The sequence below is a fragment of the Salvelinus alpinus genome, chromosome 2, assembly GCF_045679555.1.
Source record: "Salvelinus alpinus chromosome 2, SLU_Salpinus.1, whole genome shotgun sequence".
Lineage (NCBI taxonomy): Eukaryota > Metazoa > Chordata > Actinopteri > Salmoniformes > Salmonidae > Salvelinus > Salvelinus alpinus.
In genome coordinates, this window is record NC_092087.1 from 34,389,928 (window position 1) to 34,408,762 (window position 18,835).

The 18,835-nt window shown below is 41.5% G+C and overlaps 1 protein-coding gene across 1 annotated transcript; it reads right to left on the minus strand.

The window, feature by feature from the left end:
• Positions 1 to 6,838: 6,838 nt before the first annotated feature.
• LOC139559356 (transmembrane protein 88B-like) lies at positions 6,839 to 16,917 on the minus strand. The gene is made up of 4 exons (XM_071375297.1): positions 16,592 to 16,917; positions 16,436 to 16,517; positions 13,780 to 14,077; positions 6,839 to 8,676 (listed from the first exon to the last, which is right to left on the minus strand). The coding sequence occupies exons 3-4, from the start codon at positions 14,074 to 14,076 to the stop codon at positions 8,449 to 8,451; spliced, it is 525 nt and encodes a 174-aa protein (XP_071231398.1). The 5' UTR covers position 14,077; positions 16,436 to 16,517; positions 16,592 to 16,917; the 3' UTR covers positions 6,839 to 8,448.
• Between the last annotated feature and the right edge of the window lie 1,918 nt (positions 16,918 to 18,835).

The following is an 18,835-nucleotide window of genomic DNA, read 5'->3' on the forward strand; positions in this document are numbered from 1 at the left end:
AGGGGGAACTAACAAAGAGTCACTGACAACAACCAAAACTAAACAGGTTGGGTTTTAGAAGGGGTTCTGAAAGACACTCATGGGGGCCCAAGAGGCAAGCAAAAGAAAAACCCACAACAAACTTAAAGACAGGAAGCAAAACAGAAAGGTGTAGCAAAACAAAATCAGACAGATCTTTGTCCCAATGTGTAGTTGTGGTTTTGTAGCAGTGGCTTCTTCCTTGCTGAGCGACCTTTCAGGTTATGTCGATATAGGACTCGTTTTACTGTGGATATAGATACTTTTGTACCTGTTTCCTCCAGTATCTTCACAAGGTCTTTTGCTGTTGTTCTGGGATTGATTTGCACTTTTCGCACCAAAGTACGTTCATCTCTAGGAGACAGAACGCGTCTCCTTCCTGAGCGGTATGATGGCTGTGTGGTCCCATGGTGTTTATACTTCCGTACTATTGTTTGTACAGATGAATGTGGTACCTTCAGGCATTTGTAAATTGCTCCCAAGGATGAACCAGACTTGTGGAGGTCTACAAATCTTTTGCTGAGGTCTTGGCTGATTTCTTTTGATTTTCTCATGATGTCAAGCAAAGTTTGAGTTTGAAGGTAGGCCTTGAAATACATCCACAGGTACACCTCCAATTGACTCAAATGATGTCAATTAGCCTATCAGAAGCTTCTAAAGCCATGACATCATTTTCTGGAATTTTTCAAGCTGTTTGAAGGCACAGTCAACTTAGTGCATGTAAACTTCTGACCCACTGGAATTGTGATACATTGAGTTAAAAGTGAAATAATCTGTCTGTAAACAATTGTTGGAAAAATTACTTGTGTCATGCACAAAGTAGATGTCCTAACCGACTTGCCCAAACTATAGTTTGTTAACAAGAAATCTGTGGAGTGGTTGAAAAATGAGTTTTAATGACTCCAACCCGAGTGTTTGTAAACTTCCGACTTCAACTGTACATGGTTGACAGTGCATATAGCTTGATAGCCTAACCAACAATGCAGTTCAAGAAATAGAGTTAATAAAATATAAAATAAAATAAAAAGTAACACAACAAAATTGCTTAACAACAACGAGGCCATATACAGGGGGTACCGGTACCGAGTCAATGTGCGGGGGTACAGGTTAGTCGAGGTAATTTGTACATGTAGGTAGACGTAAAGTGATTATGCATAGATAACAAACAGTGAGTAGAAGCAGTGTAAAAAAGGGGGGGGGGGTCAATGTAAATAGTTAGGGTGGCCATTTGATTAATTGTTCAGAGGTCTTATAGCTTGTGGGAAGAAATTTATTGTCAATAGGGGGGCGCCATTTCGACTTTGTAAAAATTTGTTCCCAAATTAAACTGCCTCGTACTCAATTCTTGCTTGTACAATATGCATATTATTATTACTATTGGATAGAAAACACTCTCTAGTTTCTAAAACCGTTTGAATTATATCTGTGAGTAAAACAGAACTCAAGTTGCAGCTAACTTCCTGTCAGGAAGTGAGAAATCTGAAATCGATGCTCTGTTCCAGGGTCAGTTTATTAAATTGCATGTGATCTATGAGTCGACATGCACTGCATACGATTTCCCCTAGATGTCAGTAAGCAGTGAGAATTGGAATGGTGTTGCTAGGCAGATCTGAGGCCATATAAAGGCTCATGGAACCGGGGGTGCACTCTTTTCAACGTTCGTCATGGCGCAAAGGAGGACCTCAGGATGGCATTCTGAAAAGCTCTCGTTATAGGCCTTAGATATATCCGGCTCTGATTTTATTCGATATAGGTGTTAAAGACATCATAATGTAGTTATTTTAAACCGAGTTATATCAGTTTATATCAGTATATTGCGATTTTCGGATATTTCTTTGTGCTGCGTTATGAAGAGTTGGGCACGTCTGGGCCACATAGCTAATGTTTGCTGCTAATTCCTAAGTTGAAGACGGCAATCTACAACCGAGCAACGATGATTCTGGACAAAGGACCACTTGCACAAGATTCTGATGGAAGCTCATCAAAAAGTAAGAACTATTTATGATGTTAATTCGTTGTTCTGTTGAAAAATGTAAAACTATTATTCGGCCATTAATTTCGGTGCGGTCTCGCTTTAGCGCACGTTGTATGTCGTAGTAACGTTAATTTTAAAAATCTAACACAGCGGTTGCATTAAGAACTAATGTATCTTTCATTTGCTGTCCAACCTGTATTTTTTTGTCAAGTTTATGATTAGTTATTGATTAGATTAGGTGCCTCTCCCAAGATTTCTCCCGACATTTTGTTGGCAGCTTGGCTACTATTCTCATTGTATAACCACGATTTGTGCCGCTAAATATGCACATTTTCGAACAAACAATATATGTATTGTGTAATATGATGTTATAGGACTGTCATCTGATTAAGTTTTGAGAAGGTTAGTGAAAAAATTTATATATTTTGCTGGTTTATTCGCTATCGCTAACGTGCATGAATCAATGCTGCTGTGTGGTTGGCTATTGTAGTAAGCTAATATAATGCTAAATTGTGTTTTCGCTGTAAAACACTTAAAGAATCTGAAATATTGGCTGGATTCACAAGATCTTTGTCTTTCATTTGCTCTACGCTGTGTATTTTTCATAAATGTTTTATGATGAGTATTTAGGTAATTCACGTTGCTCTCTGTAGTTATTCTAGTTGCTTTGGTGAGAGTTGTGATGGTGGCTGCAATGTAAAACTATGATTTATACCTGAAATATGCACATCTTTCGAACAAAAAATATGCTATACAATAAATATGTTATCAGACTGTCATCTGATGAAGTTGTTTCTTGGTTAGTGACTATTTATATCTTTATTTGGTCGAATTTGTGATAGCTACCTATGCAGGAAAAAAATGGTGGGGAAAAAAAGTTGTGTCTTTTGCTATGGTGGTTAGCTAATAGAAATACATATTGTGTCTTCCCTGTAAAACATTTTAAAAATCAGAAATGATGGCTGGATTCACAAGATGTGTATCTTTCATTTGGTGTCTTGGACTTGTGATTTCATGAACATTTTATTATATGATATCCCTGTGGCTTTAGGCTAGGCTATGCTAGTCAGCTTTTTTGATGGGGGGGATCCCGGATCCGGGTTTGTGACTCGTTAGAGGTTAAAGAGCCTTTTGGAGAGCTAGACTTGGCGCTCCAGTACCGCTTGCCGTGCGGTAGCAGAGAGAGTAGTCTATGACTTGGGTGACTGGAGTCTTTGACAATTTTTTGGGCCTTCCTCTGACATCGCCTAGTATATATATCCTGGATGGGAGGAAGCTTGGCCCCAGTGATGTATTGGGCCTTACGCACTACCCTCTTTAGCAACTTACGGTCAGATGTCGAGCAGTTGCCATACCAGGCGGTGATGCAACCGGTCGGGATTCTCTCGATGGTGCAGCTGTAGAACTTTTGAGGATCTGGGGACCCATGCCAAATCTTTTCAGTCTCCAGAGGGGGAAAAGCTGTTGTCGTGCCCTCTTCACGACTGTCTTGGTGTGTTGGAACCATGATAGTTTGTTGAAGATGTGGACACCAAGGATCTTGAAACTCTCGACCCGCTCCACTACAGCCGATGTTAACTTCTCTAGGATAGGGGGCAGCATTTTCACGTTTGGATGAAAAGCATACCCAAATTCAACTGCCAGCTACTCATCCCCAGAAGATAAGATATGCATATTATTAGTAGATTTGGATAGAAAACACTCTGAAGTTTCTAAAACTGTTTGAATCATGTCTGTGAGTATAACAGAACTTATTTAGCAGGCGAAACCCCGAGGACAAACCATTCCGATTTTTTTGTTGTTGAGGACACTCTCTTTTCAATGGGTTTTCATTGGGAATACAGATTTCTAATTGACCTTGCAGTTCCTACCGCTTCCACTGGATGTCAACAGTCTTTAGAAATTGGTTGAGGTTTTTTCCTTTGTGTAATGAAGAAGTACGGCCATCTTGAACGAGGGTCACTGGAAGTGTACTGTTAGTTAGAGGCGCGTGACCAGAAAGCTAGCTACAGTTGGTTTTAATCCTGTATTAAAACTTCTGCACATCTATCACCCCAGTGTTTAATTTGCCATACTGTAGTAATTTCGCCACTATGGCCTCACCCCCTTATCCTACCTCATTTGCACACACAGTATATAGACTTTCTCTATTGTTTTACTGACTGTATGTTTGTTTATTCCATGTGTAACTCTATGTCACACTGCTTTGCTTTATCTTGGCCAGGTCACAGTTGTAAATGAGAACTTGTTCTCAACTAGCCTACCTGGTTAAATAAAGGTGAAATAAAATGTGGTTGCATCTTCCGTGTATTGAACGTCAAAGGCGGATCCAAGAAGGGCTCTGCCTATACTGTGGAGGGAAAGATCATCTACTCAGCCATTGCCCAGTTCGCTCTACACGGAGAGATGAGAAGGGTCCCTCCGCTGCCATGCAGGTAGGCGTGTCCTTATTTCTAAATATCTCCCAGAAGCAATTCTCCATCCCAGTATTGATAACCGTGAAGGGGGTTACTAAGTGCGTAGAGGGCTTGATAGATTCGGGAGCAGCAGGTCATTTTATCGATCACCAGCTAGTACAAGAGCATGACATTGATCTAACACCTGTCACCTCTCCCTTAAGGATTAACACCCTGGACGGGCAGCCATTGGGCACGGGCTTCATTGCGCACCTGACACAGAGCGTCACCCTCCAGATTGGAGTCTTCCACACTGAAACCATTCAACTCATGGAACTCTCATCCCCCAAACAGACACTCATCCTCGGACACCCCTGGCTTTGTTGTCATGACCCTGCCATCTCATGGCGACAAGGTGAACTACTGTCCTGGTCTTCTACCTTATTCACCAGTTGTCTCAGCCTGCCCTGCAGAGCCACCACCATTGAGGACTCTGCCAGCCACGAAAAGTATAGCTGAGAACTCTCTAGGCAAGTAGTGTGGCCTGCAGTTTATCACAATATACTCTACTTCAGGCGAGCAAAATCTAGAGACTTCCTTAGATTTCGTGCACCAGCTGTTGTTTACAAATATGCACAGACCGCCCCCCCTCGTCTTACCGGAGTGTACTGTTCTATCCTGCCGGTGCAGCGTGTATCCTGCTAGCTGAATATCCATGTCGTCATTCAGCCACGATTCCGTGAAGCATAGGATATTACAGTATTTGATGTCCCGTTGGTAGGATATTCGTGATCGTACCTCGTCTAGTTTATTGTACAATGATTGCACGTTGGCAAGTAATATTGACGGTAACGGCAGCTTTCCTAGTTGTCTTCTGCGGGTCCGGACAATGACCCAACACACCTCTGATGGAGTGCTGCATCAGATGACCTGGCCACCACAATCACCTGACCTCAACCCAATGAAGATGGTTTGGGAGAAGTTGGACCGCAGAGTGAAATAAAAGCAGCCAACAAGTGCTCAGCATATGTGGGAACTCCTTCAAGACTGTTGGAAAAGCATTCCAGGTGAAGCTGGTTGAGAGAATGCCAAGATTGTGTAAAGCTGTCATCACGGCAAAGGCTGGCTACTTTGAAGAATCTAAAATATATTTAACACTTTTTGGGTTGCTACATGATTCGATGTGTTATTTCATAGTTTATCTTCACAAAAATAAAGAAAAACCCTTGAATGAGTAGGTGTGTCCAAACTTTTGACTGGTACTGTATAATCCACATGCGAATTCACACGAGCCTACATAGTCTACTTGAACTGACTACAAACCGCCCTTCCAGCAGCCACCTGGAGTCAATTTGAAATATGAATATCTTCCTGCTGGAGGATTATTTTCCTCCTGTGACGAAATGGGTCATATTAAGATCCGACATATGTACAGGTGTAGGATCTTAATCCTGCTCCGCAGGAAATGCAGATGACCTTCATGATTTACAGAAATTAACTGAAAACCCGCACTAACACACAGTTATATCAACAGTATTGCACTTTTCATGTAGCCTGCTTTTGGCCAGCTAATAGCCTAAGCACCGATCAAGCAACATTATTGACTAAATGTTCAAATCCTGTTTCTGCATGATTATTTTGCTGTGACAATATAGGTCAAATTAAGATCCTACATCTGTACACACCAGCTTCAAATTCACCATCTTCATTACCTCATTACCCCTTTCTTCTCATAAAATGTTGTTGCCATGCAAGAGCTCAATATGACTCTATCATTGTGGTGACAAAATCAGTATTTTAATTTATTTTCTAGGTCAGTTAAGAACTCATTTTTTTTTTAATGACAGCCTAGGAACAGTGGGTTAACTGCCTTGTTCAGGGGTAGAACAACATATTTTTACCTTGTCAGCTCAGGGATTCGATCTTGCAACCTTTCAGTTAGAAGTCCAATTCTCTAACCACTAGTCTACCAGCCGCCCCAAGTATGTTGTCTAGGTATAAGGGTGACATAAAAATGTATACATGTATTCAGAGAAATCCCTAGTATTGGCTTTACATTTCTAAACGCAGTGCACAGCATGTCCTTAATTCCGTTCATACATAGTAATTGAGTAAGACAAGCAGGCTACTTTAAAATGTTTACTTGAAATATGTCCTGTGTTACGGTAATGGCCAGAGTTAATAAAAAACTAAAACAGTTGATTATATTGCCGTGTGAAAATGGGTTACATTAAACCCCAGTTAATATGGCCACATTAGGGGGGAATTAATAAGTGCATGTACGAGTCAGTACATTTGAAGTTGGAGAGTTTGAAGTTTGATGAGGAGTCTGGAGATGACTATCAAACCCTCTCCCAGGCAGAGTGAGTCATTCCACTGCACACTGTACTGGCACTCCCTCTATCACCATTCATGCTTGAAGTGTGTGTAAGAGGCAACATCAACACCAGTATGTCAACAGGTTTATTCTTCAATAACATACATTTACAGAATGTGGATTGGCTACAACCATCAACTGTTCTGTTCAATAGTTCAAGAAGTAGAGTCTATTGAGTTCAATTCACTTCAAGTAATAATTTAAGTTGATTCAAATGTATAGCTAAATTATGAGATGGGGATTTTTGGTTGGGTGCTTATTCTCTATACACTCTGTAAATGTGTGTGTGTGTGTGTGTGTGTGTGTGTGTCTGCCTCAGACAACATGACTACTGGATGCTATCTTTCCATCTTTCCACGTCTTTAGATCTCTAATGATCAGGCTGTATCACAACCGGCCGTGATTGAGAGTCCCATAAGGCGGCGCACAATTGGCCCAGTGTCGTCCGGGTTTGGCCGGTGTAGGCCGTCCTTGTAAATAAGAATTTGTTCTTAATTGACTTGCCTAGTTAAATAAAGGTTCAATTGAAAAGAATTATAATAATCAGCGATTAACATACTATTGAGTAATGCTTTCAAAGTAGTAGACCATGTTGGGAGGAAGAGAGGCACTCTATTAAATAATATCACATAGAACCACACTGTCTCTCAGGAGCAGATTGAGGAATGTCTAGGCATTATCTGATATGAATCATACCACACATCATATAAAGATCTATGTGAGATAATGACAGTGAAATGTCCATGGATTTAAAACTATTTCTATTTGAACTAAGTTTTCTCACCATTAGCCTCTACTATGTTTTAATTCAATCCTTGGAGACGTTATCAGCCATTAGAAAAATACCTACAAATAGACGGATCAAAGCCTTGGCATTTCAGCTCCAATTCCTTTTACGGTGGCTGCAATATAGAGGAATTACCAGTAATGTGTTTACATATAAGTCAATTACTAGGTACATAGAAATGTAACGTTGGTAGGATCTGATAAGTACAAAATGAGTAATGATGGCTCTGTTTAAACACATCAGAATGATTTTTAGCAAGTAAATATGCCAATATACTAAAACAAAACAAAAAAACTGAAAGCAAACACAACAGAAAAAGAAAAGGCTACAATTCTGTCTCATCCCGTTCACACATGACTGATGTAGAGCAACCTAGGCTACTTTTATGAACTATACTTACATTGAGGTAGCTTACATGGCACATTTACAAGATGGTGAATATAATGAAATCAATAGAATGAACAAAATCTGCTAAATAAGTAAGCTTGTAAACATATTTTCCTTCCATTCTAGACATTCGAGTGACAGTTTATACAATACTCTATGTCGTTTTTCTGCTACATCAAGATTCACAACCATATAAGTTAGCAGATAATTGAAAATAGATCAATATACATAACCAATACAAATCCACAGAGAAGAGCTGCTAGTATATCCCACCCTTACCTCCACTGTTTCCTTCTGACCAGTAACAGCCCTATAGCCACATGTAAAGCTCTGTCTTTAAACAATTGGACTGGTTCACAATGTATCCATTTGATTGTATGACATTCATTACAGTTTAATAGGACACTGAATAGATAGATTGACACTGCGATTCTCCAGGACTCGATTCTCTCTTGACTGTTAACCTATTGAACTCTTTGAACACTGGTTTATTAGAGCGTTGGTCCAATCAGACCCAGGCACGGACATCGCCCCCCCAGTCCAAGCCCCGTCCACGGTACCATGCACCTGTTATTGGCTGAAACAGCAGCAGGAGTCGCAGCCTCCGGAGCAGCCCACAGAAGATGGCCGCCGCCACCACCACCAGCGGTGACATCATCACAAAGCCCAGGATGATGAGGGCGGAGCAACTGTTGTCGTCGAGGTAACGGCAGATAGGAGAGGGGGAATCTAGGACCTGCGGGGGTAGAACGCAGACTAATGTTACATTCAGACAGAAACACACTCTAGTGATAGGGACAATTCCATTGATACAGTATGTGTTTCTGAGTTGTTTTTGTTAGTGATGGAAATGTTTGTGCTTTAGTTTAACTGAACAGAACTGAGGGGGAAGGAGAGGTGTGTGTGTGTGTGTGTGCGTGTGTGTTTGTGTGTACACAAGAGGGACCATAAGACGGAAGGTACTGGGGTATGTGACAGACTCTTTCCCAGTTTCCCTCTGCTTTCACTGTTCAGATAAGAAGCAGCCCAGAGCTGCCAATACAATCCCTAGGCTGTCAATCACCTGTAAGCACCACAGAAAGAGAAAGGGAGAAATATATATAGAGAGGGAAAGAGATAGATAGAGGGAGAGCGATAGAGGGAGGGTGAGAGAGAGAGAGGGAGGAAGGTGGAGAGAGATACGGATGAGACGAGAGAGACAGTCAGAGAGACAGATAGGTAATGGAGCCCCTGCTCTGTTTATTAGACTTGATAATCTGTGACATACATTACATAAACCAGGGTATGTGGACACCTGCTCATTGAACATCTCATTCCAAAATCATGGGAATTAATATTGAGTTGGTCCCCATTTTGCTGCTATAAAAGCCTCCACTCTTCTGGGAAGGCTTTCCACTAGATGTTGGAACATTGCTGCAAGGACTTAAGATTTCCCTTCACTGGAACTAAGGGGCCTAGCCCAAACCATGAAAAACAGCCCCAGACCATTAGTCCTTCTCCACCAAACTTTACAGTTGGCACTATGCATTGGGGCACGTAGCGTTCTCCTGATGTCCGCCAAACCCAGATTCGTCCGTTGACTGCTAAAGTGGTGAAGCATGATTCATCACTCCAGAGAATGCGTTTCCACTGCTCCAGAGTACAATGGTGGTGAGCTTTACACCACACCAGCCGACGCTTGGCATTAAACATGGTGATCTATGGCTTGTGTTTGGCTGCTCGGCGATGGAAACCTATTTCATGAAGCTCCTGAAGAACAGGTCTGTGCTGACGTTGCTTCCAGAAGCAGTTTGGAACTCAGTAGTGAATACTGCAACCAAGGATAGATTTTTTTTTTTAAGTTACGCACTTCAGCACTCAGCGGTCCTGTTCTGTGAGCTTGTATGGCATATCACTTCACGGCTGAGCCGTTGTTGCTCCTCGACGTTTCCACTTCACAATATCAGCTCTAGCAGGGCAGACTGACTTGTTGGAAAGGTGGCATCTTATTTCCATTTTACTGCCAATATTTGTCTATGGAGATTGTATGGCTGTGTGCTTGATTTTATACACCTGTCAGCAACAGGTGTGGCTGAAATAGCCAAATCCACTAATTTGAAGGGGTGTCCACATACTTTTGTATACATAGTGTACTATATACAGACACTGTCAGCAAGAGGGAAGAAGGAGCGATACAGATACACAGAGTGGGACAGACAGGCAGACAGACACGCTCATGCACACACAAACAGACAGATATTTTTTTTAAATGCACAAAACCACTTACATACAAGTACACAAACACTCAAACACACTCAGTGTGTTCTCTTTAGGGCTACATTCTATAAGAGCCCTCTGGCATATAATTCTCTTTTTGTCAGCATTTTCAAGAGGAATTTCCCCACCCACCTTGACTGAACGCTGCAACCTCGAGCCATCATCAATCTACACACACACACACACACACACACACACACACACGCACACATTTTCTCCACTTTATTCTTTCTGTCTTGTCAGCATAGGCATGGGCCCAGCTGAGGACTAATTGGCACTAATTTAACAATCATGTCTTCTCATGGATATCCTCTCTCACTGTCCAATCCTTCACTTCTCCAACAGTTGATTGACATCCCCAACTCTGGCAGGCAGCAAGGGCCTATACTGGCACTTGTTGTATTATATATAGTAATGTTCACAACATACTATTAGGCTACACCTTACACATTACACATACCACTCATATTCTGTATATTTGTACATCCTTCCCAGCCATCACTAATGAAGACGTCTTGAAAATGGCAGTGTCTTCTGGACACTTTAAGACATTAAGAATCAATTAAAATAAAATAAAATAAATTAAATAAATTGCTATTGATTTAATTAAAGGCAACTTTCCAAAGAAAGAGCAATCAGTGTGTTTGATCGTACACAAACTTCTTCCAAATGTCAAAAAAGTTAGCAAACGGCAGTAAAAGGAAGACAAAATACAACAGAGACACATTTTAATGTAACATCAATAATGGAGACAAGCAAGGCTACCTGGCACGGTGCCAACTCTACCAGACGAGGAGCTGAGGAAATATGACCGCAGAGCGCTGTCAAAAGGCGATTTGGGGAGTTTACTTTTTGCCAAGGGCAACAGCTGTAGATCTTAGAGGACACTTTGGCATCATTATGAGACTGATAGGGTTTACTGACGTGTCTGCGCCATGAATCTGGTCCTCATGGCGTGTCTAAGGAGGAACGCTTCAAAATGCACATCATCATCCTGTTTTAGACACAGTCCACCTGTTCTTAAAGGTGGTCTTAAAGTTTGTCAGACGTGTTAAAGAGATTGAAAGGGATCTTAAGCACTTACAAATCCATAACATATTGTACGAAAAGGAATTGGTAACATATCATTCTGATTACAGGATGTTTTATGTATTTTTTGCTGGACGGAACATATCATATACAAGATGGATGACGTAGTACACAATTGTGCACAATTTCCGGGGACCCGTTTTGGCTTGTGAACACTACTTTCAAAACTACTGGCTGAAATTATACAAAACCTTTATAAAACATATTTAAAGGAAAAAAGAGGTTCCAGGAAAACTTTCCTGTAATGCAGGAAATGTAAAACTTGAAGTTTAATTGAGGTTTAAAAAGGCTTCTGAAGTTTGTAATTTCCACTTGATTTTCCCGTACGAAAAATGTATCACCCCCTAATAAAAAGTTAATTAATTATAATCCACATAATAATTCACATTTCCTGTTGCTGCAGGATTATTTTCATTTTGCATGCAAAATGCATCATACTCTGACACTTTCTGTATTTTTAAAGTCTATATCTTGAAAACTTGATTGCTGACATGTAAAACATTTTTGGGATTGTATCAACAGTGGACTAATGAAACATACTAAAGGATCGTTTTTGAGTGGAATTTTCCCTTGAGTTCTTAAAAGTGATCTATTGCCAAGATGCATCCAGCAATATGTCTACCTTTCTCATTCATTTGGGATTGAGTAATATACTGTGGTATAATAGGCCAATGAAGTGATGTCATCTTCTGGGTGATGTCTAAAGAAGGGTGAGGCTGACAGAGGTTGGCAGGGATGTCATATCTTACACAGAAATGTAGGGGTATCTATCTGCCCCTGATCCAGTGTGTTCCCAGAGCCAGTGCTGAAGTCACACAAGGTTTGCCCCAGAGCTCTGTACTTGCCCCCTACTCTTCATACTCTACATACTCCCACTTGGACAGATACTTGAACCTCAACGTCCTGTCCCACCCTAACGATGTGTCTGTTTGCCTCTGGTCCAGGGTGTTCTCGATGTCGGTTCCATGCACAACAAGAACTAAATCCTACCATTCTTTCGATACTTGGGCATGCCCGGTATACTTTTACTGTGTTGGGTTAGGGGGGAGAAGGAAGGAATCTTTCATTTAAACTCATGTTCAAACATCTTCATGTTGGAGCACGGCAGACAGTTATCCACTAGTGGGGTTCTTATTACTAAAGGTTATTTTAGTTACATTTAAGTCATAATGCCTGAGAAACCGGTGTTTGGAGGATATAATGGCACGGGTGTTGTTAAGCCCGAGACAGGTTACAAAACATATTCAAATAATGATTGACATATTTTCCTTAAAAACATTATTATGATGAATTTATTCATACTATTTCATCCTTCCACAATATATAGTTCTGACACAAATCTAGGGTTGCTAGAGACGCGACCCAGTTGTTCGTTCTAAATGTTCCATTGCCATACTGGCGGGCAACATTCTTATCCCTTGCTTGCTAGCTTGCCAACTACGGCTAACTTACAGTCACGCCAAAAAGTGCAGCCAGAATAAAAGCAAAGTAGTTGCATTTGCATTTGTTTAAGCTGTTTTCTAGTGACATTTATTTGGATACATCCATAACAATAAGCTGATGAGGTGCGATTTCGCCTGGCATAGAAAATGTGCTCACTCGTCAGGACACTGTCGTTCAGAGGAGCTAGCCAACAACACAGCTACAGTAAGACAATCACTTCAAACTGAAGCTGGAAGACTGCAAATGAGTTGCGTTTCATTTGACCTTTTTTCAATTGACAATTTTTTGAATATATCCATAAAAATTATGCCAGCTGAATCATGATTTTGACTGGCTGAGAAACGCTGCCTGCCTGTCTGTCTCGTCCCGACTCACAACACGTTCCTTACTATGGGACAGCAGGAGATTGAATTTGAATATTGAAACAATGTTGCAAATGTCGGAGAGACAGACAGCAAGGTTTATATAAATCTCTGCTGTTGAAAACTAAATGTTAGTCTAAAATAAATGTGAGATAATGTCTAGATGCTTTTTTATAGTGGAGATCAAGTTTATAAATTGCTTGGCTGGGCTGATGAGACAATGGATTGCGCAGTCAGATGGAACAGAGTAAATAGGCATTTTAACGTCATAGATTTAGCCGATGGTAATTTGTGGAATAGACACCGGCTGGAATGTGGTTTTATCTAATCAGCTTTCAGGATTAGACCCACCCGTTGTAAAAATGCAAATAAGCTGTTTAAAGGGTTGCCATGGGTTACAGGCCTCAACCTCAGAGCCAATCAGCTATGATCATGATTCTTGTGTGGTTCTCTGGCAGAGTGAGCCAGTGTGCAGCTCAGCATCAGGTCACATATTAACCAGGGGTGGGAGACTGTGAGCGGTACTGACTTGACTGGAGACGCTCTGTGACCTCAATTCTGAGATGAAATCCTACCAAGCACCAGGAAATGGCTGTCATAAGGAATTGGAATTCTAACCACAATATTCTGATGTTGTCAAAGTTTGTGTTTGAGACTTTGAGTAGCGCTATAAGCGGGCCACTACTTACCCGTGAGTGGCAGAGGAAGCCGGCGTAGAGCAGCAGTGAGGCGGGCAGCAGGACCAGGGCAAACACTGCCACCAGGACCAGGACACACACCAAGGCCAGACCCACATTCCACAGCAGCAGCCCCGCCCCGCACGCCACACAGCCACAACTGCCCCGGCGGCTACCCCATGCGCTGCCCTCACTGTGGGCCGTGGGAGGAGGCAGCATCTTCACCCTCTCACCCACCCAGAACTCCTCCTGCTCCTTCTCCTCGTCACCTGAGCCCCCCTCGTCCAGATCCAAGTCCACCCCACACATCCTGATGGAGAGAGAGCGAGAGGGAGGGAGACAGTAGGAGGAGAGAGAATAATTTGATACATTTAACCATGTAGTGTTATCAGGAGGAGAATGTCATTTTTCATTGTTGTGGTTTAATCCTACTTTTCCTACAATCACTTTTTCTCTATTTCCCCACACGTTGATGCATTTACCACTGGGATGTTATGGCCCACCACACAGCTTTGTGACAAAAGTAATGTTTGAGGAACAGCTCTAAAACAGACTTTAACAAACAGAACAAATGTACTATGTATTTGGTGTAAAGCTGCCTGATCTGTGATGATGAAATATGACTAATGTGGCTGATTGTCATGTTTCTCACTGTTTTGAGTTACACAAACACAACTTTTCAGTTGATTTACCTATCAAGCTCATTTCAGAATAGGAACCTTGCTAGGCTGTGAGAATGTGAAGTACTGGAGGAGGTTTGCTTGTGTAGATTGTCATGATTTGTGCCAGTGCCAGCATCCAGGAGTGAAGCTATTTCAATAATTGAAGTCTGATAATAGCACACCGAACCTCATATGAGTGGAGCAGCTGGCCTTTTCCACATTCCAATAGAGATCCAATCTCATGTATCGGTTAGATGTTTATCCTGTCATATAATTCCTTGATTTAACTCAATGCTCAGTTTTAACTGTCATGTAGATATTTTATTTAGCAATAAAATGGGTTTGTAGGCCTTATGACTATTGAGGTATGCAAACAAATCCAGGAAAGGAAAGACTTATTGATCCCTCGACCTCCCTTTTGCATCTATTACAGTGGGTGAAAGTCCACTTTGTCTCACCGTCCAGAAATGTTTTAACTTCCTTTTCCTGTGTTAGCACAATGAGTCCCACCACGACACCGGAATTCATTTGGAATTCTGACCCTTTTTAAACATCATGTGTTTGAGTTACAAACTTCTGGGTTGTACCATTGGATTAGTATATTTCTTCTGCATCTGTTGATACCATTAATCTGTGTGATTAACGGTGGCTGAGCTAGTCGAGTCCGAATATTTTGAGCTAAAACTATTAAACTATTACAACTACAATTAAAACCTATCTATGAAAAGCTGAGACTTTCACAAACACGCACATGTAACATGTGCTTGACACTATGACGCTCACAAGCTACACAGGAGTTGTTAGAAGGTAAAGGCTTCTACTACATAGAAGATCCAAGGACATAGTGTCTATAATACTGTAATAAGCTCACATAGTTGCTGTCACAAACTCCAAACTCCACGTTTTGCTTTGCATATTTGAGCTGTTTTTGCCATAATATGGACTTGATCTTTTATCAAATAGAGCTATTTTCTGTATACCACACCTACCTTGTAACAACACAAATGATTGACTCAAATGCATTAAGAAGGAAAGAAATTCCACAAATTAACTTTTAACAAGGCACACCTGTTAATTGAAATGAATTCCAGGTGACTACCTCATGAAACTGGTTGATAGAATGCCAAGAGTGTGCAAAACTGTCATCAAGGTAAAGGGTGGCTACTTTGAAGAATCTCAAATATAAAATATATTTTGATTTGTTTAACACTTGTATGGTTACTACATTATTCCATATGTGTTATTTCATAGTTTTGATGTCTTCACTATTATTCTACAATGTAGAAATTTGTAAAAACAAAGGAAAACCCTGGAATGAGTAGGTGTGTCCAAACTTTTGACTGATATTGTGTCAATGAGAGAGAGAGAGAGAGAGAGAGAGAGTGAGAGATTACTGTTTATATTTCCAACCTTGTCCTCTCCTGCTCTTGTTGTGCCACAAACACAATATAGACTGAAATAAAATGTCCCAGTTACCCTTACCATCACGTCCAGATACATTTAATGATATTGTGTCCAATAAAGGTATATGCTATCGTTCTCTTTATCATCACCCCCACAGTCCTTCCACTTAGGCCTATCCCCACCCCATCCCTGTCGCTCAGTGGAATCAATAACAGCGATCGATCCCGCCTTCACCTCCCCACCCCGCCAAGACTCTGATTGATCCGTCATTCTGAATTAAATCAGTGAGACACCTTCACCGACCGGGTGCCGAGCAGCAGCACCGCAGGACCCCCAGGAAATATCACATCTTGTTGAACACATCAATACATTCTAGACATTCTCACTACAATAAATAACTTTGAAAGCCAATACTGTCACAATACAACACTTATTTTCCTCCAATAAATGTATGTTTGTTTGGTGTTGATGCTTCTTGTCCTTCAGTTTAGCGTCATACACCTTTTTTTCTCTTAAAATACAGTATTTCACAAAATAAAACAATGCAAGCTGAATTTTATTCCAAATAGGCCTACATGGAATAACATGGCATTTGCACCTACCTCACTCTGTCTGCCACTATTTCTCAGAAGTCTCCTTTGCAATTGTTGACCCCAGGAACAGGAGCAGGTGCTGCCAAACTCCCTAGAAGATGTCAGAATAAGGCGTTTGCTGAGAACAGTAAAAACAAACAAAACAGCACCTTTTAGGATACGCACCTATTGCCTTTTGCAAGACAGTAGCACAGCGATGCGCGCGTTCTGCATGCGAGTGTATAGATGAGCAGTGCGCGGAGCGGTGCGCGGGGCGCGTGCTGTGAGTGGGTGTAGGTTACTATGTGTGTGTGAGAGAGAGAGCGAGAGTCCACCTCATCACAATCGGAAACTGCACTGTCCTCTTCAACATTAGTAACTTCACATGCACGCGGTGGAGTGAAAGTGAAATAACGGGGACGAGCAGAGCATACCAATAACACTATTAGCCTATTCACCAGTTTGAATGACGTCCCGCTTCAGGCACGTGCACAGATAGGGCTCTACCAGTGTCAAGGTCGCCACCCCCTGTCCGTTGGTTGGTCTGCCTTGTAGAGAGCTCGCACGCGCCCGGTTGCGCCTTTTGCCCAGTCTGCCCTGTATGTAGATTGCGCGCACCCGGTATCCAAACATGCATGGCTTGAGAAATGCGGTCACTGGTAAAGTGTGTGTAGCTATAGCTACCTAGTTTAAATATCAACAGTACTGCCACAGTAGCATAACATTTGATTAACACTTGATTTAACCTACATCATCATAATTCGGTCTGGTTGGCCGATACGTGCAGCAGAAAGAGGCAGAAAGACATAGAGGTAAATCACAATCAGTAAAATAATTAGAGTTTGCTAACTAGCAGATTTACATCAATCATCGACATCAACGATCATCATGAGAGCCCACCCTCTTTTCCCGATGTCAATCATGTATTTAGGAGTCACTGTGTCTAACTTGCTTTAATACCATTTGTTATGATGAGTGAGTGTGTTGTTGCAGAAATAAATAGGCCTATTCTAAGAAAAAAAAGTCTCGCTACAGAGGCATTTGGTAGGCCATGTTATGAATTTGAAGATATGAATTATGAAAGTTTAAAAAAAATCAAGCATGGGGGTGCCCTTTGTTCATTTTGAGCACCTGCCCCCTTAAAGGTCTGTGCACGGCCCTGTTCCATTTATATTCCCCTATTCTCTTTTATCCCGAATCGCCATTTCCAACCTTTACCTCACTTTGGAAGCTCATCTAACGTTTTTTAACTCTTTAAAAAAATCTTTTATCCAAGCTCATCTACAGCATCATAGATTTCCTCTCATCTACAGCTCCCACCGTATCACTATGTTAATTATCTGGCTTTTTCAAATGATTAAAAGCTCTGGTAAAGGAGGATCATATTAGTTTGAACCCCTCAAAGATGAGAAGACCAAAGCCATGCAGGGGCAGCGCAGCAGACACCCATCTCTTGGCCATACACTGATTTTAGGCAGGGATTATGTAGGTGTACAGGCTCTATTACTGGTAACCTACAGAGGGGACATGGAGGTAGTGATGAATTATCTCTGTAGGCTACGACAGCCAGACATGATGTGGTCCTACACCTCCACACAACCCCTTCTAATGTCACACTCTCATGCTAGCGGATGCAGCAGTCCCTCCCAAACAAACAAATACACACACACACACTCACTGACACACTCACGCAATCACTAAACACATTCACTCATCTTCCGTTGCTGTCTGTAGGACTGGTCCGGGCCCAGCCGTGGAGTGATGATGACATGGTTGACAATCCATGAATAGAAAACTCTCCCTGGAGTATTTCTCTCTCGCTCCTATCCCTCCCTCCATTGATTGACCACTCTGTCATTAAGAGATAAGGGATTGATCAATTTGTTTTGCACTAGAGAGTCACACAAGCAAGGCAATCCTTACAATTTCACTTAAACGGAAGTTAATCAGATGGAACAGAGAGGAGGAGAAGGGAGGAGGTAGAGAAGGAGACAGGAGAAACAGATTAGAAGGAGACAGGAGAAACAGATTAGAAGGAGACAGGAGAAACAGATTAGAAGGAGACAGGAGAAACAGATTAGAAGGAGACAGGAGAAACAGATTAGAAGGAGACAGGAGAAACAGATTAGAAGGAGACGATTAGATGTAAAAGAAAGGATCAGGGGAGGAGAATAGTGAGATAATTAAAATTTTTGAGTAAATTAATTTATCTTGCATGCTGTTTTAAACAAAACCATGAGTTTGTGCTTGGAATAGAGGGAAGGAGATTCGAGAATGAAAATAAGCTTGACGAAAATGACCTTTTCCCTGGAAAACCACCCTTCTCTCCCACTGATACTCAGGTCAACTCCATGCAGTCACACTGACATCTGCTGGTTCGTTTGGTTATGGTTGATCTTTATTGTTCGTTACCTAATCATGCTTATTTGT